This window comes from Pan troglodytes, chromosome 5, assembly GCF_028858775.2.
Source record: "Pan troglodytes isolate AG18354 chromosome 5, NHGRI_mPanTro3-v2.0_pri, whole genome shotgun sequence".
Taxonomy (NCBI): domain Eukaryota; kingdom Metazoa; phylum Chordata; class Mammalia; order Primates; family Hominidae; genus Pan; species Pan troglodytes.
Window position 1 is genome coordinate 43,394,436 of NC_072403.2, and position 25,403 is coordinate 43,419,838.

General features: G+C 51.8%; 1 protein-coding gene across 1 annotated transcript; it reads left to right on the plus strand.

Moving 5' to 3' along the window:
- Positions 1-1,338: 1,338 nt before the first annotated feature.
- Positions 1,339-21,628, plus strand: LOC107975125 (putative uncharacterized protein FLJ45825). The gene is given in 4 exon segments (XM_063813266.1): positions 1,339-1,584; positions 18,853-18,922; positions 19,509-19,533; positions 20,108-21,628. Coding segments are annotated over 4 exon segments (693 nt in total). The 3' UTR covers positions 20,460-21,628.
- The last annotated feature ends 3,775 nt before the right edge of the window (positions 21,629-25,403 follow it).

Genomic DNA, 25,403 nt, shown 5'->3' on the forward strand with positions numbered 1-25,403 from the left:
GGGCCTGGTGGGTCACCAGAGTTTCCCAGCAGGTGAGTTTCATGGCCAGAATTCTCCAAGCGTCCTGGGGTGTTTGGGGCTGGCTGGCATCTTCCCTTGCTTTTTTTTTTTTTTTTTTTTTTTTGAGATAGAGTCTCACTCTGTTGCCCAGGCTAGAGTGCCATGGCACGATCTCAGCTCACTGCAACCTCTGCCTCCCAGGTTCAAGCAATTCTCCTGCCTCAGCCTCCCGGGTAGCTGGGACTATAGTGCACACCACCAAGCCCGGCTAATTTTTGTATTTTTAGTAGAGACGGGGTTTTGCCTTGTTGACCAGACTGGTCTCGAACTCCTGGGCTCAAGTGTTCTGCCTGCCTTGGCCTCTCACAGTGCTGGGATTACAGGCGTGAGCCACCATGCCCGGCAGCATCCTCCCTTCTTTCTGCAGTGTTTGCTGAGAGCTCTAGCAGCCTGATGAGCCCCCTCCCTGTGGGCTGGAAAAGAAAGGGTGGACCCTGGCTCATCAGCAGCATGAGATGTGGGATGCAGCAGGGTGACGCTTGAGAGGCCTGCTTCCCCAGCTGCTGGGCACCATTCGTGCCCACCCGGTGGGGGAGAGCCTGCGGGTCATGGGCCTAGCGACAGCCTAGCATCAGAAGGCCCTGAGCAGACTGATCTCCGTCGCCTCACAAGATGGGTCACTTCCCTTCTGAGCTTCCAAGCCTTTACCTGAGCTGTTTTCTTGTCCCTTAAGACTGTTGGTATTGAAGTCTGGGCGGCCTGACAGCCCTGGCAGGCAGCCCAGAGGCCAGCGCCCCAGGCAGACACTCTCTCTGCCTTATTTATGCAGCTTCGCGGCCGCTGCAATTGGGTGGCATTTGTGAGCACAAAAGAGAAGACTCGGGCATTCAGAAGGCCCTTTCAGCAAAGGGCGCCACAGGCCTGCTGGCTGGAAATTCTCCTGAGATCGGTTGGAGTCTATTTGCAGGCGTGCAGGCATTTCTGTTTGCTTCCTGACCCTGGCCTCCTGGGCACTGGGGCGGGGAGGGGCAGGCCTCTGCATTCGGGGACAGGAAGGAGGGGGTTGGCACAGAGGTTTCTGCCAGAGCCTCCCTGCCTGGAGGACCTGGCCTTGTGGTCTTCCCCAGGCCCATGTGCCCTGCTTGCCTGCTCTCTCACCAACAGGGTGATGAGGTGGCATCCACTGGGGTCAGTCCTGTGCCACCTGGCCTCCCCCTCCCTGCCTCTGCAGCCCGCTGAGAAGTGAACAGAAGCTGCTGCAGTGTGGCCGGGAGTCAGCTAGGAAGGGCCAACCCCCTTAACTGGTGCCCCACGTGACTGAGGCTCCTTGGTCACATCATGATCTGTGGTACCCAGATCAAAGGTCCTGCCAGCAGTGCACCAAGCCCTCCTCTTGGCAGGAAGCAGCAGACTAGAGCAAGTGAGGGAGAGTCGAAGCTGGCGGGGGGGTTTTCCCAGACAACAGCCTGTCCCGTGCTGCTCCCTGCCAGCCCCAAATCAGGAGTCCCCCCACCCCCGCACCACCGTGTTTCTAGTCCTGAGAGTGATGGGCTGGGGGATGGAGGCTCTGAAAATTCCACGCAGGTATGGTGCCCGGTCCAGGCATGCCCTGTGGCCGTCTGTTGTTGATTTTTAAATCTGTTCACCTGGGAGTCCCAGTTCAGCTCAGCAGACAGCAGTATTTGCTTATTAATTTGTTTATTGATTTACTGGGCTGTACTTGGGGCTTCTCCCGGGAAGGACTCCAGACGCGCTGTGCCGCCCAGCATCCAGCCATCCGTCAGACTCAGGTTTGAGCTTAAGATGCCACAAGGCCTGCAGCGGGCAGACCTAGAGCCAGCGCAAAACTCCCGGAGGATGGACTGGGCCATGGGGCACTGGAGGACTGAGGGCAGTTGGGGAGGAGGGAGGCTGCCTGCAGCAGCTGCAGGACACAGGCACGCGGTACCATGTGGGAATGGCACCCCTGGAGTTGTGCAACTGGGCACTCCTGGTTTGGGCCTCTCCCTATAGAGCAAGGGTAACAGATGTCTTCTCAGGAGAGGCCCTTCTCTGTCTCAGATCGTATTTAAGAGGCCTCGTTCCAGAGGCAGGGGATGGAGGAGAAAACCAGTCCAAGGTCTTCGGTGCCCCAGAGGCTCAGATTCATGTCTTCGGATGGGTTTTCCAACGTGCCAGGATTAAGTAAGGCGAGGGGTGTTTCTAGCAACAATTCTCTCAGCTCTTGCATAATAATGCTACTTTTTTTTTTTTTAAAACCTCTGAGGACACGTCTGTGGCTTTGTCGCCTTTCTGAGGCATATGCTGACTACAGATTGTGGCAGCAGGATGGAGGGGAGGGGAGGAGAAGCGGGAGGAGGCCGCAGTGTCAGAACAGAATTCTGTCACGGATGTAGAAAGAGCCTTGCCTGAGGACTTGTAAGAGCGAGGTGGCTATGAATGTGGACTTGGCATGAGGCAGACCTGGGGTGAATCCTGGCTCCCTCATTTATGAGCTGGGCAATCTCAGGCAAGTTACTTACCCTTTCTGTGCTTCATCTCATCCGTAAAGTAAGAGTCAGCTTGTCAGCCTCACAGGACTGATGTGAGGGTTATAAACGAGACAATGTAAGAAACACATTAGTGTATAATTAGTTGCTACCTCCTTATCACACATGTAAGATGGGTGATGTGATGCTTCCTGATGGAACTCTCATCCCTGAAATGAAAAGAGGGCCATGTCTGAGTAAACCCAAGGCTTCCCTTTTCAGATCCGCCTTTCTCTTTGGCTGCTCTGGACTTCCCTGGGCCTCCCTGGTGCTGTTATGTTTCCCTTTCCCTCCATGTCCAATATTAAAACCTCCTGATAGGTCTACAAGCCAGCATGGATGAACAGGAGGCCTTGGAGGATGCTGGGTGTGGACATGGGTGCTCAGGTCAGGAGAGGGAAGGGGCGGTGGGTGCCCTCAAACCCCGCTGCCTTGTGAGAGTGGAGCATGCAGGCTGAGGAGTCCCACTGCCCAGGCTCCACTCCCAGCCCTGCTGGGCACTGCCGTGCATCCTTGAGCAAGCAGCCTAATCTCCCTGTGCCTGGTTTCTGTATCTGTGTAAGGAGGCTATGATAGTACTGCACTTAGCTCGGAGGGTCGTGAGGGTAAGCCAGCTAATGCGTGTTACACACTTAAAATATGAAGCACCCGGTATAGTTCCAAGTCCTCCCCAACATCTGCCATCATTCCTACCCCCTCCCTGAGCACACCACATTCTAGCCATGTCCAGTCGTGGCCTCTTTGCCTTTGCACTTGCTGTTCCTTACCCAGGAACGTTCTTCCTCCCAACCTGTCTAAGTCTTTCTCATCATTCAGAGCTTTGTTCCACTCACTTTGGAAAAATCTTTCTCAGTCCCTTGGGATAAAATTTACCCCGCCCCCCCTGAACTCCCCAACTCTCTGCATGTATCTATCTCAGTTATAGCACTGTCTTCCCTTTCCCTCCACCTCCCACCAAAGGCCTCCCCATTCTTCGGGACTTGAAGTAGATATCACTCCCTCCAGGAAGTCTTCCTAGATCCCCTCCCACCGTTCCCTCCCCTGTGTTTCCTCCCACAATACTCTGTGTCTACACATCCTCACCACACTCTGATGGATGGGTTGGTCTCTTTCTTTGTGTGCCTCCCCCAGCCAATTGTGAGCTTCTAGTGATGCGTCTGTATCAGTTAGCTTTAGCATGAGCTGTAGGTCATGAGTAGTACAACTCCAAATATTGGCTCATGCAATTTAGCAGTTTTATTCTTCTTTCGAAAGTCTGCAGTCTGGGGCTGGTTGGTGGCTTGGTTTGACATGGTCCTCTGAGGCCCAGACTCCTATTGTCTTGTTGTTCTGTGAGGGGTGACTTCCGTCTCCTCACAGTCCAATGTGGCTGCTTTAATTCCAGCCATTTCATCTACTTTTCAGTCTCCTGGGGGAAGAGTGAGTGCCAGCCATCCCTTAAGGAGTTTCAGAAGCTAGCACTTGACACTTCGCACTGTATTGGTCTGAATTTAGTGAGAGGGCTATGTCTAGCTGCAAGAGAGGCTGAGAAATCTAGTCTTTATTCTGTATGGCTATGTGCCTGGCCAAGAATTCCAGGAATAGGGAAGAAGGGGAGAGTGGAATGGGGACAACCAGTAGTCTCTGCCATAGGGCCCTTGCCGCATTCATCCCTATGTTGTGCCCAAGCCACCCCACAGCACATTACCTGGCACATAGTAAACACTCCATGTTTGCAGAAAGAAAGGCCTGTATTGACAGTTACAGCACATGCGTTTGCCTCCTTGACTGGAGTAGGTGTGTGGCGGCTGCTGATTGATCCATGTGTTCGCCTCCCCAGTTCACTCATTCAACAAATATTTGTGCTTCCTATGCACTGGATGTTGTTCTAGATACAGGGATGAAGCCATGAATAAAAGAGGTAGAAGTCTGTACCCTGGGGCTCACATTCCAGTGGCTTCTATAGTGATAGCAAGCACTGTTCGGCCAGGTGAGGTGGCTCACGCCTGTAATCCCAGCAATTTGGGAGGCCGAGGCAGGCAGATCACCGGAGGTCAGGAGTTCGAGACCAGGCTGGCCAACATGACGAAACCCTGTCTCTACTAAAAATACAAAAATTAGCTGGGCATGGTGGTGGGCACCTGTAATCCCAGCTACTCGGGAGGCTGAGGCAGGAGAATTGCTTGATCACGGGAGGTGGAGGTTGCAGTGAGTCAAGATTGTGCCATTGCACTCCAGCCTAGGCAACAGAGTGAGACTTGGTCTCAAAAAAAAAAAAAAAAAAAAAAAAAGCAAGCACTCTTCGCAGTACTTTCTTTCTTCATTAAAAAAAACAAATTGAAACAGGATCTTTCTCTGTTCCCCAGGCTGGAGTGCAGTGGTGCAATCCCAACTCACTGCAACCTTAACCCTCAAGGCTCAAGCGATCCTCCTGCCTCAGCCTCTTGAGTAGCTGGGACCACAGGTGTGCACCACCACACCCGGCTAATTTTTTGATTTTTTTTTTTTTTTTTTGAGACGGAGTCTTGCTCTGTCGCCCAGGCTGGAGTGCAATGGCGTGATCTCAGCTCACTGCAACCTCTACCTCCCGGGTTCAAGCAATTCTTCTGCCTCAGCCTCCCAAGTATCTGGTACTACAGGCATGTGCCACCACACCCGGCTAATTTTTTGTATTTTTAGTAGAGATGGGGTTTCACCGTGTTAGCCAAGATGGTCTCGATCTTCCGATCTCGTGATCTGCCCGCCTCGGCCTCCCAAAGTGCTGGGATTACAGGCGTGAGCCACTGCGCCCAGCCAATTTTTTTATTTTTTGTAGAGATGAGGGTCTCGCCGTGTTGCCCAGGCTGGTCTCGAACTCCTGGGCTCAAGTGATGCTACCGCCTCTGCATCCCCAAGTGCCGGTGTGAACCTTACAGGTGTGAGCCACTGCGCCTGATCCAAATTGCTTCTGAGGACTAACTCGTGCAAGCTGGGTCCCCACATTAGTCACCTCTGTCTTACAGGCGAGGAAACTGAGGTACAGAAAGGTCAAATGACTCACTATGGTCGCACGGCTTATGTGAGGCAGAGCTGGGTTTGACCTGGGTGGTCTGCTGGAGAGCCCACCATTGCCTCTAGCACCCTTGCGCTCCAGTGCCCTCGCTGCACACCTTGCCCTGTGCCCTGCTTTCCTCAGTTAACAGAACCACAGATATTTCCCGTAGTTTCTGTCATCACCATCTGTGGTGGCTCCACAGGGAAGGGCGAAGCAGAGCAGCTGCAGTCTGCAGTAAATGGGGGGAAAGGAGGGACTTGTGGTTTCCTTGTGGGGTCAATAAGGATTTGTGGGCACTTGCCTGGGTGGGGCCTGTGGTGAATGGAGCCGGGGCCCTCCTGGCCTGGCTGACATGTTCTCACTGTCCCTCTTTGATTCTCCCCCTGGGGCCTGCCTGCCTCCTCAGGCCCTCTCCGAAGTCCAAAGGGAGGCTGCAGGGCCTCGAGCCCTCCCCACCTCCCTTGTCTTGTCCTGTGACTGACTTCCAGACCTCAGAGATGTCTTTCCACCTCAGCCAGGGGAGGCGTGAGGGTCCCCCACCCACACCCTGTGGAACACATTTGTCTTCCCAAATCTTTTCCCAGCCCCAGGGAAAGGGAGAAAAAAGAGAAGGGGGAAGAAGAGAGCTCTGGGGGAAGGAAAGCTCACCAAAAATGAGATGCTGGGGCTCACGCCTCTGCTACTTCCCGACACCTCACCTTTCCCCAGTGGCCTGCTGTTGTCCTTCAGGGGAGTGGGGCTGCCCCGCACACCTGCTCCATTACTGGGAACGTTACATTGCACAGGGGAGGACGCTGGGGCTTGAGGAGGGCGGGTCCCTGGCTCCACTGGCTAGTCAGTGGAAGGGTAGAGATTAAAATTCTGCCCCTGGTGTGGTGGGTGGGGAAGGAGCAGAACACGGCTGCCTATTTTGCAGATGGGCACATTGAGGGCTAGACATTTAGTTAAGTGACCCTGCCCATAAACCACAGGTTGCACAATGAGTCAGGAATGGAACTTGTGTGTGGGGGACTCTCAGTCCGCAGTGGGCCTTTCTGATTTCACCTCTGGCCCCACAAGTTTGGTTTCTGAGACCCCAAGGATCTTAAAGTACCTAAGGTAAACCTGTGGACATCAGTAAGTGCTTGTGGCCAGGATGGTTCCTGGCAAGCATCGTGTGAAATGCTGTGGAGGACAAAAAAAGAAAGGGCTGGGTGCGGTGGCTCATGCCTGTAATCTCAGCACTTTGGGAGGCTGAGGCAAGTGGATCACAAGGTCAGGAGTTCGAGACTAGCCTGGCCAACATGGAGAAATCTTGTCTCTACTAAAAATACAAAAATTAGCCGGGCATGGTGGCAGGCACCTGTAATCCCAGCTAGTCGGGAGGCCGAGGCAGGAGAATTTCTTGAACCTGGGAGGAAGAGGTTGCAGTGAGCCGAGATTGCGCCACTGCACTCCAGCTTGGGTGACAGAGCAAGACTCTGTCTTGGAAAAATAAAAAAGAAAAAAGAAAGTCGGATGTGATTCTCATTGGTGGTGGTGATGGTGTGTTTCCAATCAGGTTGGTGAGATGAGTACTTGGAAATAGGAAACTCTTCGAACACTGACTATTTCAATATGTGGTAATGCCCCTGAGTGCCTTGAGAGCTGGGATGGATCAGAGCAGTTAAGAAAGCTTCCCGGAGGAGGAGGATTTGAGCTGGACCTTAAGAAGTGCTAGGAACTAAACTCGTATCTGGAGGATGAAGATGGGGGGAGCGTGGGAATGGCAGCTTCAGTCAAGGCACAGAGGTAGGTCTGAGGTGGTGTGTGCCAAGTACAATGCAGAGCTTGGCGTGATGGGGGTGTCCTTGCTGGAGAGGAGTGGGTAATGACTCTGGAGAGGAAATGAGGGGTCAGATGGTGGAGGAGTTTGGTAGAGCAGTAGAGGCATTTAGACTTAGTTCTGTAGTCCAGGGAAGACTGACATTCGGTGTGGGCGGCTGCAATCTCTGCTCCTTCATTCATGGCAGACATGGATCATTGATCACTGCACGCTCCCTGCTGAACCCACACAAGGCCTCAGAGATCTGTTCCACCTAGAGCTCCAGGCAGTCCCCACCTATGGTCTGCCGTTGAGAGGAAACGTCATTGTTGTGGGTAATTGGGAGCCACTGCATGTTCTTGAGCAGGAGAATGGGTGTCAGAACAGGTTTTGTGTTCCTGGATCCTGGGTGAACTGCTTGTCATGATCCCACCAACTTGACTCAGTTGCATTGGGGGATGGGCCCTCTGAAGACCCCAGGGCAGTGGGGTCTCTGACTTCACCCTGTAAACTCACCTAGTCCAGACCTGTCCCCCTAGGGAGAGGGCCCAGCTTTCTTATCGCAGAAACCGGGCAGAGGCCGGGGGTGGTGGCTCAAGCCTGTACTCCCAGCACTTTGGGAGGCCAAGGTCAGGAGTTTGAGACCAGCCTGGCCAACATGACAAAACCCTGTCTCTACTAAAAATACAAAAATTGGCTGGGAGTGATTGTGCGTGTCTGTAATCCAAGCTACTCAGGAGGCTGAGGCAGGAGAATCATCTGAACCTGGGAGGTAGAGGTTGCAGTGAGCCGAGATCACGCCACTGCCCCCTAGCCTGGGCAACACAGTGAGAGTCCGTCTCAAAAAAAAAAAAAAAAAAAAGAAACTGAGCAGAGACAGAAGTGGTCACGCCACTCAGGCAAGATTAAATTCTGAATGAGAACCTGGTTGGCTGCCTTCCTGTTGAGGGGAAGAGGAGGCCAGGGTTGGGTGGGCACCGCCACTGATCCAGATTCTAATTTAGTGAGTTTAAATGCACCTTTAAAATGCATACAGGCCCAAACAAAACTCATCTGTCATGGTTTTCAGGGTGAGAAAGATCCATCTATCCCCCACCGATATGTATCTGAGTGTGTGTGTGGGGATGTGTGTGTGTGTGTGTGTGTGTGTGTGTGTGTGTATATTTTAAACGTATATTTTTTTCTTCCCCCAAAGTAAGTATCGATTCTCAGTGACTGTAAACAGGCCATATGAATGGTCTCAGGCATCCCAACTTCTGATTTCAACCATGCAGATAGGACTCTGAAATGACATTCCGCTATGGTTTGGGGCTGGTTCGTCATTGCTGATGTGTGTGTGTATGTGTGTATGTATGTGTGTGTGTGTGTGTGTTCTTGTGCGCGTGTTGGAATGGGTCAGTGAGAGGCACAGGTACCGGAAAGGTGGAAATAAAAATGGAGTCTTTCCACCTTCTGGGAGCTGCCATGGCCACAGAGTGAATGTGTGCGTCAGTTGTGGGTCTTGGAGGCTGGCCAGGGGAGAGGGAGCTTCGACTTGCCTGGAGTAGGGAGCTGCAGGGCTCCCGCTTTGCAGGCCCCTGGACCCCCACCCCCCCTCCATACTGCAGCTTTGTCCCACCTGGGGAGGCTTGTTGCTAATCCCGCTGCCTGGTGAGTGCTAGGTCCGTGAGCGGCTGAGAGATATGTTTATTTCCTTTTAATATTGTTCAGGGTTCAATTTACCCAGTGGCATGTGAATAAATAAATAAGAAAACCAAACCTTTGATGGGGGAAATATGGAGTTTTCCTCCTATATTTCTGAGTAATATCTCAAAACTTTTGTGACTCATGAGGGCCCGCAGTGTTTGGCTAAGGAAAAGAAAAAAAAAACATGGAAAAGAAAAACATCTCATTTCCTATATTTGTCAACAGTTTTATAGCAAGTGGAGAATATTCCATATAATGTGGCCCCATGCACCATCTGTGCCGACACCAGGTTCCCCGAGGTCTGTGGCTGTGTCTGAACTCAGGGAAGTATAACCTGTATAATTGTATCTCTGTAAAGGGGGCTGTTTTCTACTGCCCAGAACCCATTACCCACCAAATCTCCTGACACTAATCTCCTAGGCCTCGAAGATCTGGGCGTGGGGGTGGGGAGTTATTGCACAAAAATCTTTCAAATGCTCTGGCTCAGAACATAGCAGCAGTTAAGAAAAGAAAAAAAAAGGCAAATGAGGGAGAAGCTGTTACAGGCGAATGAGGTAGTCAGAGGCAAGAGCAGTGAGGTGAGGATGACAACTATACATTTGTCATCTGTGTACCTGTAAGACTTTGCTGAGACCCTACTGTGTGCAAGGCATTGAGCAAGGCATGAGGAGAGCAGAGCAGATAGCAATAACAGCAGCAACAATGCCATCATGGTAATAGTCATAATAAAGTGGCTACCTCCTAGGTACTTACTAGGAGCTGGTCGCGGTGCTAGACTGAGTGGCTCAGAGTTGAGCGGCTGAGCTTCTTGTTCTCAGGGAGTTTGCAATCTGGTGGAGGAGGAGGGATTGGGCTCAAGTGCCTGCTGAAAAATCCAAGGAGAATTCTGGTCTTGAAGGATAGTTTAGACAACCTCAATTAGGGAATTTTTAGAAATTTTGAAATTCAGATTCTGATGAATGCTTGCAATTTCAACACTGTCTTTCTAAGGGACTAAGGGCCAAAGTGACCAGGAACACTGATAATTTAGGCTTTCATGGGGTAATCTGCCAAATTTATCACAGATGGGATGGGCAAAGGAGTGAGGAGAGGAGGGGGCTGGGGAAATATGGCTGGGTGAAAAGGGGACATTCAGAGCTCAGAGAAAGGCGGGGGCAGGAAGAGAAGGGGGTGAGGAGACATCTGACCATGTGGCTGTGAAATGAATCAGGCCTGTGGCATGCAGATAACAGAGCTGGGGGATCCCAAGTCCCCCAGCCCAGGGTGCAGTTTTGGGAAAGGAACAGATGGGGGCAGTTGGCTGGCCAGGAGGCGGGTGCAGTGTTAACTGAGGTCTTCTGCATCCTGAAAGGAATCAGTGAAGGTGACTGAGAGTGAAATTGCTCCTTCAGTTGCAGGACAGAGTTTGAGGATGTGCTTCCCAAGGAGGGAGCAGGGAGAGGCAGGGGTCTGAGTGGAAACCAAGCGGTGGGTGGTGGGTGGAGGGAGATGGCGGGGAAATGCTGTCCTCAGGGGGCTCCCTGTCTCAGGCCTGAGTGGTGGATGACAATGAAGAGCCAGTTGGGGAGCTGTCCACACCTCGGGTGCTGAGATGAATTCCTAGAAATAGCCCTTTCTGGTCCATAGAAGTTGAGATCCTCCTACACAGTGGTTCTCAAAGTGCAGTCCCTGGGCCAGCAGCATCAGAACCAGCTAGAAACCTGCTAAAAATGCAAATTCTCAGGCCCACCCCAGGTTTACTGAATCAGAATCTGTGTGGCAGGTGGGGGGAGGTTGTGCACAGCAATCTTTTTTTGTTTTTTGGGTTTTTTTTTGAGACAGAGTCTTGCTCTGTCACAGGCTGGAGTACAGTGACATGATCTCTGCTCACTGCAACCTCTGCCTCCGGGGTTCAAGCAATTCTCCTGTCTCAGCCTCCCGAGTAGCTGGGACTACAGGTGCGCACCACCACGCCCGTCTAATTTTTGTATTTTTAGTAGAGATGGGGTTTCACCATATTGGTCAGGCTGGTCTTGAACTCCTGACCTCAGGTGATCTGCCCGCCTTGGCCTCCCAAAGTGCTGGGATTACAGGTGTGAGCCACCACGCCCGGCCAGCAATCTGTTTTTAACAAGCCCTTCAGGAGATTCTGATGCCACTCACTTTGGAGAACCACTGTTCTCAATAGCTCTTCCTGTCCCCAATCCCAGGGCCCCAGTCCTTCCTCTGCAGTGCACACCCTGCACACAGCTCTGCCAGGCACTCAACCCCTGCTTCTGAAAGCACCAGAAGTTCGTTTTCTCATCCATGCTGAGCTCCACGAGGGAGGGCAATATCTTACTCAACTCTAAACTGCAAGTGCCCGGCACAGACCCTGGCACACAGTAGGTATGCAGGAAATCTTGTTAATAAGCAGATGGAAGGATGGATGGATGAATGCTAGAGTGGCAGCCAATGTGGTCTTTTAAAAACATAAATGAAATCAGGTCACTTTCTGGCTTAAAACTCTCCAAAGTCTCCCAGCATCTTTAGAATGAAATCCAACTCCTTATTATGGCTGATGGCCCTTGGCCTGGACCTTGTGGCCTCGTCACTCTAATTTATCCTGCTGTCCCCCTCAGCTGCTGTTCTTTGTCTCCCAAATACCCCCAAGTTCATTCCCGCCTCAAGCCTTTGCACACTGTACCCTCTTCCTGGAGTGCTCTTTACTCATATTGCCACACAATGGGCTTTTCTCCCTTTTCTCAGGGCTTGACACCTCTTCAGAGAGGCCTTCCCTGACTACCCACCTAAAGCATCACCTCCCACCCTGTTCTATTGCCCTGTTGGTTGGGTCAGTTGTTTTCCTCTTCATGGCATGAGTACAGGTGCCAAAAGTGTACTGGGAGGGATGTCCCCCATTTCCATATGTCCCTCCCAATGTCCTTCCACAGAAAAGAAAAATAACCCTTCATATACACAACTGACATTGCCTCAATTTTTGAAAACCTTCCTGTATTTGGATTTTAAGTAGAATCATTGTGTGTACTTAGCAGACTCAGCTTTAAGATGAACTCCCTTCTAATCATCTTGTTGCCTCCGAGTCCCCTTTGGATAGGACTACTGGAACCGTCATGGACCAAGCCCCCTTAATCCTACCATGGTGGGAGTTATGGACCTGGGGTGAGAGATATTGGCCACTTGGAGAGGAAAGCAGTTATGGGCCAAGACTAACATGTTCAGAGAAATGAGGGAAGGATGAGTGCTTTGAGACTGGAGTGCAAGGTGCATTCTGGTTAATCAGAGAAGGCATTTACAATGCACTGGGAAGATTTTGAAGGGATGAAGACAACTAAGATAACCATAATAATAGTTATCCTGTATAGTGCTTGACTCCATGCCAAGCACTGTTCTAAAAGCTTTGCTCATATTCATTTAATCATGAGAACCCTCTGAGATGGGTTCTGTTTTCACCCTCATTTTACAGGCATGGAAACTGAGGCACAGAGAGGTGAAGTAGCCTCTGCAAAGCTCCCCACTAGTAAGAGGTTGAGGCAGGATTCCAACCCAGGAAATCTGGTTTGACTCTTCCCCATCACCCTCTACGGCTTCTCGGATAAAGACATCAGCAGTACCCTAAGGTCTTTTCAGTTTCCCAAGCCTGTCCCCATACTCCAGCTGGCTCTCAGTGCCTCTGAGGTGGCCAGGGTAGGCGTTTCATCTCCGTTTCCTTTTTTTTGTTTTGTTTTGAGATGGAGTCTTGCTCTGTCGCCCAGGCTGGAGTGCAGTGGCATAATATCAGCTCACCGCAACCTCCACCTCCTGGGTTCAAGTGATTCTCCTGCCTCAGCCTCCCAAGTAGCTGGGATTACAGGCGCCTGCCACCACGTCCGGCTAATTTTTGTATTTTTAGTAGAGACAGGGTTTCATCATCTTGGCCAGGCTGGTCTTGAACTCCTGACCTTGTGATTCACCCACCTCGGCCTCCCAAAGTGCTGGGATTACAGGCATGAGCCACCGCGCCCGGCTCATCTCCGTTTTCTAGGTGAGGGTGCCGAAGCTGGTTAAGCAAACCACCCGAGGCTCCACAAAGAGGAAGAGGCAGAGTAGGGCTCAAAGCCCTGCCACCCAGCCTGCCTGCCTGTAGGAAAGCCTTCGGGGTCCCTGTGCCCCAACCATAGACCCCGTGCCCTGGCCGCAGGCAAATAGAGGACATTTGGGGAATGACAGTGAAAAGCCGGCAGGCAGGCGGCGTCCTGCTGCTCTCCCCCAGCCCACTCTCTCCCAGCCGTAAGATATATATAGTGCCAATGGAGAAACAACACGAATCGGGTGTTTGTCTGTAGCCCCTTCTGCAGATCCATCACAGAGCAGTGCTTGGTGCAAGATTTTGCAAACAGCTTGAGATTACTGAATTAATTAGAATAAAATTAATCAAAACACCCACCACAAAGGAACCTGAGCGTGTGGAGTGTGACTTGGGTGAGGGAGGAGGCACAGCAGAGAGAGGGCATGGCAGGCTGGACTGGCTTCCTGCCTGGAGCCTGCTGGGGCAGGCCAAAAGCCTGAGGGGTGGGACCCAGATTCCTGCCCGCACTCCCACATGTTCCCCAGCCCCCGAGTCTGCACACTGGGTCTCTGTCCAGGCAGTACATTCTGTGGAGACTGAGCTTGGATCCTGGTGGGTGTTGGGCTGAACCTTTAAGGAGGTGATGAATGGGAGGGGGGTCACCTGGCAGACAGTGCAACAGATTAGAGATCAGAAGACCCAGAACTCTGAGCATCATTATCCAGTTTTCCAAGATGGATAGTTTTGACTTTACTCACCTGCTTGTCCTTGTAAGTTGTACAAAACAGACCAGAAGTAAAGAGCATGAATCCCGGGCTAGACTGCCTGGGTTCAAAGCTTGGCTCTACTGCCTGCGAGCTATGTGACCTCAAGCACTGACTAGCTGTGTACCCTCTCCGAGTCCTGGTTTCCTCATATGTCAAATGCAGGTGCTAATAGCACTTCCCTTATGAAAACTGGTATACAGCAGTTGCTATAAAAGTACAAGCTGTTATCATCACATCTAACCAGTCAAGGGGCCTTGTCCGTCTGCCTTCAACTTGTCTTCACATTTCCTTTTCCTTCCTGCTGCCGCTGTCTCAGTCAGGCCTTCATCACTCCATTCCTTCATCCCATAAACATTTATTTATTTATTTATTTATTTATTTACTGAGACGCAGTCTCGCTCTGTCACCCAGGCTGGAGTGCAGTGGCGCGATCTCGGCTCACTGCAAACTCCGCCTCCGGGGTTCACACCATTCTCCTGCCTCAGCCTCCCGAGTAGCTGGGACTACAGGTGCCCGCCACCAAGCCCGGCTAATTTTTTGTATTTTTAGTAGAGACGGGGTTTCACCGTGTTAGCCAGGATGGTCTTGATCTCTTGACCTCGTGATCCACCCACCTTGGCCTCCCAAAGTGCTGGGATTACAGGCAGGAGCCACCGCGCCCGGCCCCATAAACATTTATTAAGCTCCCACGATGTGCCTGACACTAGACCAGAGCTTGGGGATGAAAAGCTAAAACCCAGCCCCTGCCTTTGCGGGGATCAGAGTTCAGGGGATGCTTCACAGAGAGCTTTGAGTCGCAGTTCTTGGGGCATGCAAGTCTGGGAAAGGCATTCCAAGCAGGGGGAACGGCATGTACAAAGCATTGCCACCAGAGTGAGTATCCTAAAACATGAATTTGATCAAGTCACGTAAGTTATGTCCTGGTTCAAGAACCTGGAATCAGCCCTGTTAGCTCACTGTAGTCAATATTGTAGTCAATATAAAGCCGTTTGCTTGGGTTTCAGGCCTCCCAAAATCTGCCTTCCAACACCCTCCTTCAACTGGGGGGCTTAGTGCCAATCTCCTCTCCTGTAAAATGATAGAGTTATCATGGAACTTAAATGGTTATGTGTATACAGCAGGTGCTTGGTAAGTGAGCCCCTCCTCCCCTGCCAACACTCACTAAGGCTGCTTGGTCTGGTTCTCTTTGTTTCAAGTTGTGCAGGAGGCAGCCCCACGCAGAGTTCAGAGCGCTGGTCCTGGAGTGGGCAGAGTGATTTCTCATCCTGGCTTTTCCTCCAATGCAGGACTCCTGTGCCTTTTCCAAGGGGATCCTCCCTTTATTTCTGCATCTGCAAAACGAAATGTGGAATTTCTCAATAGGGTACTGTGGACAAGTTGGGGGAAGGAATATCCCATGCAAGGTACAACAATTTAGCATCCCAGCAGCCCCACCTCTCCCAAACATCGAGGCAACCACCCCTCGTATTTCCAGCCCCACCCTCCCTGCCCCTTTCATGATCCTTTCCAGCTCTTACCTTCTAGCAATCGCCGACTCCTTGATTCTCAGTCTAATGCCTCCAGGGGACTCTGCTTTGTGCAACCCCTAACCCCCAAACTAGAGGAGTTTGGGACATACATAAGGCAGGAAGCAGGAAGCCAGTGGATAGACTCCTGGTGGGAGCAGGGAGAGCCCAGGTTCACATTTGGCTCTGCCACTTACCGCTGGCTGTGTGACGCTAGGAAAGCTACTTAACCTCTCCGAGCTCCAACACTAGGCTCACCTGTAAAATGAGTGGTGATGGTAAAAGTACCCACCTCATAGTGCTATGGTGAAGGTTAAATAAGATAATAAATGTAAAGCACAGACCCTAGTATGTCATGAAATAATAAAAGGTTTGTTGGTTCTTCTTGGGCAAAATTGAACTCTCAATTTTCTCATCAAATAAGGATAATAGTGCTACCCCCCCAGGAATGTAGTGAGACCAAAGTCGATGATGCACACCCATGCCTGGCATGCAGTTGGGTCTCAGCGCAGCACATAACCGGTGGGAGTGTAAATGATTCAGCACCTTGGGAGGTCCGTTTGTCATATCTTTTAAAATTACAAATGTGCATTCCTCTTGTCCCAATAATTCTATCTCTAGCTATTTTTCCTATAGTTTTATTTCCAAGTGTGTAAAATAACTTATGTACAAAATTTATATTAGTACGTGATTGGAAATAACTCAAATTTCCATTCACTGAGAACTAGTTAAACCAATTATGGGACATAAATACACTGGAATACTATATAGCTTTAAAAAGGAATTAGGAAGTTCTTTCTGTACCCACACAGAAAGATCTCCAAGACACTTTGTTCTAGAGAAAAAGAAGAATGTGTTTGGAATGACTGCATTTATGTGCCTGTCTGTGCATAGAGTATCTCTGGAAGGACTCATAGCAGATCAGTGACAGCAGCTGTTGTCTTCAGAGAGGGAAGCTGGGGCACAGGAAAAGAGGAAGGCTTTTGTGGATTTGGAACCATGTGCAAATAAAAGCTACTGATATGTATAAAGCCAGGAACTGTAATAAGGCCAGGTCTGAAGTGAGCTCTCTATGCTGAGGGGATGATGTGAGGCTTGGCTCCCCAAGTCTCAGGCATATGGCCTGTTGCTCTTGCCATCAGCACACACTTGCAGGGGCTGAGAGGGGGGCTCAGCTGGGGACCAGGAAGTGCTGTACCCCTTTGGGGCAGGCAGCAGCTCGGTCCAACCCTGGCACGTTGGGAGGCCACTTTCCCTCAAGGGTTTCCACATGTTTGCACGTAAACTGCGGCTGTGGTACCAAGTGCCTGACTGCTCTGCCTGGGACCATGCCACCCAAGGGTTCTATGAGTGTGACTGGAAAAGGAGAAAATATCACAGATGGCCCTAGCCCTGTGCCTCTGCTCTCTGCCTGGAGCAAAGGAGCTGCTGCTGTACCTCTGAAGGAATGAGGTTTCCATTTCTGAAGCAGGATCCAGCCCCTCAGAGGGAAAAGAGGGAGACAGATGGAGATGTAGAGTCTGTGGCATCAGACAGACATGGCTTCAAATCCCAGCTGGGCCACTCACCTGCCGTGTGGTCTTGGGCAAGGCATTTACACTCCATTGGCCTCAGTTTCCACATCTGTAACATGGGCACAATCACACTCACTTCTCAGGTGGTTGTGAAGAGCGAAGGTAGGCTAGACACAGTGGTTCATCCCTGTAATCCCAGCACTTTGGAGGCCGAGGCAGGAGGATTACTTGAGGCCAGGAGTTCGAGAACAACCTGAGCAACATAGTAACACCCCACCTCTACAAAAAATTGTAGCCAAACGTGGTGGCTCATGTCTAGTTCTAGCTACTTGAGGGGCTGAGGTGGAAGGATCTCTTGAGTCCAGGAATTGAAGGCTGTAGTGAGCTGTGATTGCATCACTGCACTCCAGCCTGGGTGACAAAGTGAGATGCTGTCTCGAAAAAAAAAAAAAAAGAAAAAGAAGAACAAAGGTACATTTGTGAAGTGCATTAGCACAGAGTAATAACTGAGGGAAGGATTTGGGTGCAAGCAGTTTATTGGAGAGTGATCCTGAGGAGCACTGGGTGGGGAAGCCAGGGGCAGGAGGGAAGACAATAAAAAGTGTGTGAATGAGCAGTTAGCCTCCTGGGTATAGGGCTCAATCCTGCTGAACCTCTGTCAAGCCTCAGAGCTATCTCAGAGGGACCACTGGGGTATTTATATGCCAACTCCCTACAGTCATCAGGTTGAGGGCTGCTCTGAGCCATTTACACTCCTTGCACTTTCAGCCTGCATGGAGCTCAGGGCAAGGACACTGGAGTGATGGGGTAGGGGTGTGGAATCAAAGAAACCTATCAGGCAGGGCACAGAACCACAGGTGCTTAGAGTCCAAGAGCCAGGCATGGGACTAGTGAGTGCCAGGGGTATAAAGACGGAGCACTGATATCCCTGCCACAAGTTCTTTGGCATGTGCCAGGCACTGTTTTAAGCCCTTTAAAAATGTTAACTCACTTAATTCTTACTACAACACAATGAGGTGAATGAAGACAGAGACATAGAAAAGTGGAGAAACTTGCCCAAGTTTACCCACCTAGAAGAAGGAGTCGAGATTTTAACCAAGGAAGTCTGGTTTATTGGGTCTAATGGGACTTAGAGACCTTGTAGGTCAATACCTTCATTTCATGGTGAGGAAATCAAAGACCAGAGAGGGCAAGCAATTTATCTAAAGTCACACAGCTAGCTAGCGACAGGACTAGGACTTGAACTTAGATCTCTGTTCCTTCCTTGACACGCCCCCTGCTTAGCCTTAGCCTTTTCTCCTCTGGGTTGCCAGACTCAGGTGGGGCTGGGGTGTGGGAGGTGGCTTTCTGCAGAGCACTGGGTGCTGCAGTGCGGAAGCCAGGAGGCCATTAATCGGCCGGGAAGGCGGGCATAGCACAATCAGATTATGATCTTTAAGATGCATGCTTTGAATCTCAAAATCAGCGAAAGAATCAGGCCCCAGAGGAGGCGTGTGTCGTCTGTCCCTGCTTTTTAACCCCAGGCTGGCATCAAAGAGGAAAAGATGAGCTGGGCTCACTAGGGTGTGAAATTTCCTTTTTGTCTCCTGGGGTGGGGAGGGAGAGATGAGAAATTGCGCTGCATCTCATGTGTAATTATAGGCTCTAGAATTTCTTGAGGATTATGTTGCTCAAAGAGACTCAGTGGGCTCTGTGTGGTATTGCTGGGCTCCGGTGGACATGCTCTCAGTAAACTAAGGGAGACTAGGAGCGGTGTGTGTGTGTGTGTGTGTGTGTGTGTGTGTGTGTGTGCGCGCGCATGTATGTGGACGAATGCAAGGAGAAAGCACAACTGACAAAATGTAAATTAACTCTTGCAGCTTCATATTTTTCAGAAAAATCAGAGCAGGGGCTGGCTGTCTTCACCCAGAGATAAACTTCTAGAATCTTTGCCCTTGAGTTACCAAGAGGGGTCCTTGCCAGACTCTTAGCAGGTTGCTGCGGACATGTCTGGCAAGACAAAGGTGACCGACTTGTTCCCGTTTTCTAGGGACTGCCCAGTTTTAGCAATGAAAGTCCCATGTCACGGGAAACCTCTGAGTCCTGGACAAATTAAGATGGTAAGTCACCCTAGGTATGACCCTTCAGTCCCTACCCTGGCCAAGCCTGGACCAAGAGAAGCCAGCTGTGTCAGAAGACTGGGCTGGCAGTGGCTGGATAAGGTCATGGGCAAGTGCAGGCCATCCAGCCAGGTTCCAAATCCATCTCTAATTCTCATCTTGGGATCCCCTGCCTTTATCTGACTGCTCCCTCAAGTAGGGTCACACCCCAGTCAGGGGCCGTTCCTGCTCTGGGAAGGGGGTGGTCCATTATTCCCTCATGGGTCTGGTTGGTCTGGCTGGCAGAGCTGTGTGCCTGGGGTGAGGAGAGGGCAGGACCAGTGCTGAGGCCAAGCTGTAAGTGCTGTGCAACTTGGGAAAGTCCTTTTCCTTCTCTGGGCCTCAGTTTCATAAGGGGTTGGGCTGAGAGATTGCTGTTTTTTTTGGGGGGGGGGGAGGGGGAAGATTTATGTTTAAATTATGAAAGTAATACAATTGTTAAAAAAATTTAACAGTACATAATGTAAGATGAGAGGTTAAAGTCCCTTTCTGCTTCTCCTTATCCTGTGGGACAACCATTGCTAACAGTCTCTTTTTATCTTTCCAGACATTTTCTATGCATATGCAAGCATGTGAGTATATATAGCCTTTATTTAAAATGTAACACAAATGAGACTGTACTTTACATGCTATTCTGCAACTTGCCTTTTCTGTTTAACAATATATCCTGGACATCTTTCCATGTCCCCATACACATAAATCTCCCTCGTTCTTGCTGCAGAATGTTCTGCGGGAAGGATGCACTCTGGTTTGTTTAACTAGAACTGCTGGTTTCCAAGGTCCCTACTAGCTCAGAGCCCACCACCCAGGCAAAAAGAAAAGCTGGAGGGGGCTGTGGAACAGGGCTGGGGAATAGCAGCAGATTCTCAGACTAGGAAGGCTGGGTGTCCGCCCCAGCTCTTCAATGAGAGACGTAAAATGATTTAGAGATGGGTGAGGAGGAACCAGTAACTCCTGGGTCCGGGAAATTAGGCATGGGGTGGGGGCAGGGGCTTCTAAAGATACACGGAACACCCTGCCTGGCACCGAGGTAGGGCCGCAGACGCAAGGCTCTCTGCTAATGCAATGTGACGGGCCTGCAGCCCCTAGTAAGTTTTTCCATTTCTTTGTCTTTCCTGAGAGAGGCTCATGATTATCGCCTTCTAGGTCACCAGGAGCAGAGCACAGAGGGACAACACAGCTTTTGCGCTTCCAGCTGGCTCCCATCAAGAAGTTAGAAGGGAGCCTGCAAACACATTTCCTGCTATCATCTCTCCACCCCAGAATGACTTTCCCTGGTAGAGCTGGGGGAGGGGAGGCGGGCAGCAGGCCCCCCAGGAGGCCCTGGGCAGGAATATTAATACTCCAACTTCCCAGCACAAGAGGAGGGAGGAGGAGCGGCCACGGCGCAGTCCGGTCCTGGGGGCCCTGGAAGGTGGTTGCTGAGCAGCCCGTGGGAGGCACGGATCCGCCAGCTCACGGCGGCAGGGGCCGCCCAAGTCCTAATGAAAACACCTAGCTCCTGGCAGGGCGCAGCCGACACATCGCCCTGCCTTCTCGGCCACCTGGGAGAGGATGGGCGCCGCCCGCGGATACCCAACCTGCCGGGTTGTGCTCGCAGTGACATCGCTTTTCTCCCGGCAAGTGCATCCATCTCGCTGGGTCTGGATAGATAACACAATCTCTCTGCCCACACCCCATTTGCGGGGAGACAGCCTGGGCTTCTCCATTTTTTATGGGCTCACTTAGCTTGGAGGAAATCCAGAGGTCAAAGCCGGCGCAGACGCTCCAGTCACCTTGCCCGTCCGGGCGCGCAGCCATTCCGAAACGGGCTCACCCACGGGGCCCTAAATTACGGCGATTACACTGCAATTCGCAGCGCGATATTACTTTGATACACTACCTGCTGCAGCTTGGCCCGGGAGGCGTGCATTATTTACCAGGGAGGCTGTCCGTACTGCGCACCAGAGCTGACAGCGCTCCGCGGGGTCCCTCCTGTCCCTACAGCCCCGCCTTCGCCCGCGGTGCGGGGTCTGGAGGCGGTGGGGCGGGGGCGGGGGGTCATTGGAGCAGCCCGGCTCTCTCGGAGTGACCGTTTCCTGAACGCAATATAGCCCGGAGAGGACCCAGTGGCGGAAGCGGCAGCTGGCGATGAGGTTGGGGGTTAGTAGGTGGGAACAAGTGCTGAGCCCGCAGCTCCTCCTGGCTCTTAAGGACACCCAGACCCTCCTTAGCCGGCCTATAAGGGCCCTTGTTGCGCGCGCGCAGGGACCCACACAGAGGGCCTGCCCAGGGGTGCAAGGCTGGTCCCTGGCCCCTGGCCAACTGTTAAAACGGCTAGCAGCCGGCTAACCCCACCGGCAGGCTCCAGGATTTAGCCTGTGGCGGCTGGTGGCGGAGATGGAGGGAACTCAGGCTACCCTCTTCCTCGGGCCCTGGAAGCTGCGTGCGCCTCAGCTGAGGCCTGATTTCGCCGTGGCTGGGGGCTGGGGCCGGAGTTGGGCCCGGCTTCTCTCCGGCTCCCCCATTATGGTTTTGCATCAGCATCTAGATTGCAGGTTACTTCTGCTTTTATCCAAAGCGGTCCTTAAGGGAGATGGAGTTCTGATTGAAATCCAGTCAATTGGCGCCGTGGCTCAGAGGGCCCAGCGTGAGCACACTTGTAGGGAAATTGCCCTGGGTCTGAGAGGAGGGGCAGGGGTGGGGGAGGGAACAGGACCCGCAGGCCTGCTCTGGAGCCTGTGAACGCGCTGCTGCGAGGACTTTAGCGGATGTGCTCAGGTCGGTATCCGCGGGAGTCCTGGAGGGAAATCCGCTCTCCTTCTCCAGCTCCCTGGGATTGATGGAACCAGAAACCTCAAGCAAGGGATCCCCAGAGGTCACTGCGTCCAGTCTCCAGCCTCAGACAGTGTCTGGGTAGTGGAGGAGGGGCCGAGTCTGTGGGACCGAGCTGTCTGCTTTGGTGGGTGAAGGAGGGTGGACTTCTGGGGTCTGGGTTCAGATGTGGATTAGTTCCAGGACTAGTTCCTGTTACTCGCAGGCGGGGAGAGGTCATGGTCCCTGCTGAACACATCTGGCTGTGTTCAGTCCTGAACTGCCCTGGGCTCCTCAGCAGTGTGCACAGGGGTCTGGCCTCCAAATTTCTTGTTAACAGCCCATCAGGAGCTGGAGGAGCTGGCGTGGCCTTCAAGGTGTGGAGGGGTTCCTGGAAGGAAGCAGATGGGCACAGGGAGGAGAAGAATGACAAATCCATGCTTCCCCAATGCTGGGGAGAGAATATGGTGGTGGGGAGGAAGCATGGAGACCAGAAGCATTCCCGGGAATGCTTCTGGAAGTATCCCAGAAATGTCAAGAGCTCATTCTGCCAGCTCTTCCGGGGCCAGCAAAGAACATACATATCATTTCTCCATCCACTTTGGGACCTGCCTGAGATGAACATATGTTTTAAAAGGAATCCCAATTGCTGCAGGAGCAGATGGTGCTACAGGGGCAGGCAAGGGCAGGAGAAAGAATACTGGCTGGCAGTAGGGTAGGAGTCCTGGGCTCTGCCTCGCCCCTTCCTCTTACCAGCCGTGTGAGCTGTGTGGCTGCGGGCAAGTCACTCCCCGGCTCTGTGCTGCCCCATTTTCCTTGTGAAGAATGAGTGGGTCCCCTGTAGCATGCAGGATGAGCTGAGGCCTCACTCCCCTGCGGTGGAGAGGACAGAACACTCTCTCCATCAGCAGGGAAGACAGATTTTCCTATTTATTAGCCTGTTCAGCTGGCAGACACAGGGACTGTCCTCTAGGCCATGGGGTGGGGAAGAGGGGGACAGAGCCCCACACCAGCCACCGCTGTGTCCATCCTCTGCCTGTGGCTGTTTGCCTGATTGATTTGTTTGGTGGCCACCCTGGCTGGGATTGGGTCCCTGTGTCCTCCTGCACATTTGCCTCTGGTCCCTCTCTGTGTGGTCAGGAGGGGGAGCTCTAGGTGTAGGGGCGGAAGAGACTGGAACATCTATCCATCACGGACTGACTCTTGGGCTTGGTAAGGATCCTAACAACCACCGGGTCCACCTGCCACCTTGTGCTCCGGGCCCCTCCCCAGAAGCTCCCCCTGCAGTGGGAGGCTCACTGCCTCTCGCTGAGCCACTCCCAGAAAGTTCACCCTTTTCTGGATCCCAAGTTGAGTCCCTTGTGTCATCTCTCATTCATCCTAGCTCTTCTTGTTGGCCTAGGTGTGAACTCCATGCCTACAGGACCACCCTTCAGATATTTCAGGGCAGCGATCTTGTTCACCCCCTACTCCACCTTCTTGGGGCAAAACCTGCCTAGTATCCTCCCTGCTGCTTCCCAGTCCCCTCACACTCTAGCTCTGACAAGAAGTGATTGAGCTTCCAGTCAGATGTCAGAGGCCCTGGTCTCCAGGGAGCTTCTAGTCTGGGAGATAGTCTTCCTAGGACCTAAAGAATGAATAACAAAATCACACAGGCATTTGGGACTGTTGGATTTCCAACTGGTATGGCTGCCGGTCTGGAAACCTCCTCAGAGGTGAGTGGGTTTAGTCGTCTTCCAGGTAGAGAAGTCTTCCTGTTCTCTCTGAAACAGCTATGCTCCCCCTCCTCAGAGACTGTGGGACTACTGGGTGCTCCGATGGGGCTAGTGCCTGCTCCGGAGAGAAGTGGGAGAGAATACTTTCCAGTTCTTCCCACCTCCATCCCCATCCATCCTGGTGTGGGTACCACAGAAACCTGAGGTCCAGGGGGAAGCTTTCCACAGTGGGACCACCTCAGTGTCTTCGGTCCCCAGGGCACCTACTTTTTCTCCTGACTTCCAGAAGATGTTCCCAGAGGGGCTGGTCTACGCTGCAAGAGTGGGCCCGCCACATCTAGGCCTCCACCCCGCCCCCAGCTCTTAATTTATTATTAACTCTGGAACTGACTTTGAAATTATGGAAGGCCATGTTGTTTCTTTCCTCTGCATCTCTTATGGTCCCCAAGGGGAGGCGAGCTGAGAGTGCCAGATACACAAATATGCAGCGAAAACCCTGTGGATTTTTGGTTCTAGCAAGGGGAAGGAAATTAGCTGTAATAAGCTGCTGTCGCCTCACTGGAAAGCCTCCAGCACAGACCCTCGGAGGGGCTCCTGGGCCCCCTTCCTCTGCTCTCCCCACTTCCCGGCTGCATGGCTGGAGATCTCTGTCTTCAGGTTCCCCTGCAGGGGAGTGGCCTCCTCCCCACCCAGTCCTGTGACATCACTGATGGAGATGATCAATATCCCGGGCCTGTGAGGAGGAGGAGGAGGAGGAGGAGGAGGAGGAGGTGGAGGCTGCAGGCACACAGAGAAGCGGTCTCTGGCCTCTTCCCAAGCCATTAGCTTGAATGGTGGTAGGAGAGGCAGGTGGGAGTCAATTTCCATTCTCCTAGAATTACTGGAAGGCAGAGGGTTATTTGGAAGTTTCTGAAAGGTGTGAGGTATTCATTGGCCCTCACACAAAAGGATCAGTAGGCTCTGGTCTTTCCTTTTTCCTCTCCTGAGGAGAGCCAAGGGCTAAAACCCTTAAGTGACTACCCCACAGCAGCAGCTGCACTTAGGCAGAAAATAGCCTGGGCTGTGACTGGAGCCCTGGAAGGAACTAGTTCTAGCCCTTTGCTGGCTAACTTGGCCCATCCTGATCTGGCATTGGGCTTCTCTCTGGCTTCTAATGCAAAGAACATAACTCAATCAAATGGCAGATATGATGTTAAGCATTCATTGAATTGAGTGGTTAAGTTCCCCCATAACTTGCTGTGTGACCTCTGGTGAGTCACCTAACCTCTCTGGGCTTCACATACTTTATATGTAAAAGGAGAGCAGGGGTGAGATGAGTGCACCATTTCTAAGACCCAGGAGTAATCATGCTGGGACACATGTTTTATAACCGTGGCCCAAACGCTCTTTCCTTCATGTCCACCAGCTAAAATGTTGAGCCTCACTCGCTGGTAATGCTATTACATGGAAGGTTTTACAGCCAACAGGACAGTCATGAGCTTTCACTACTAATAATTATCTTTGTGATTTAAAATTTTAGCAATAAGATGGATTCTTACCAATATTACTATGTATTAGTTTGTTTTCACATTGCTATAAAGAACTACCTGACACTAGGCAGTTAATAAAGAGAAGAGGTTTCATTGACTCACAGTTCAGTGGACTGTACAGGAAGCATGGCTGGGAGGCCTCAGGAAGGTGCATGGGAAGCAAGCACCTCTTTACATGGTGGCAGGAGAGAAAGGGCAAAGGGGGAGTGCCACACACTTTTAACCAACCAGATCTCATGAGCCAGCACTAGGGGGATGGTGCTAAACCACTAGAAACCACCCCCATGATCCAATCACCTCCCACCAGGCCCCACCTCCAACACGCGGGATCACATTTCAACATGAGATTTGGGTGGGGACACAGAGCCAAACCATACCATACCGTATATTTTTACTTTTTAAAAA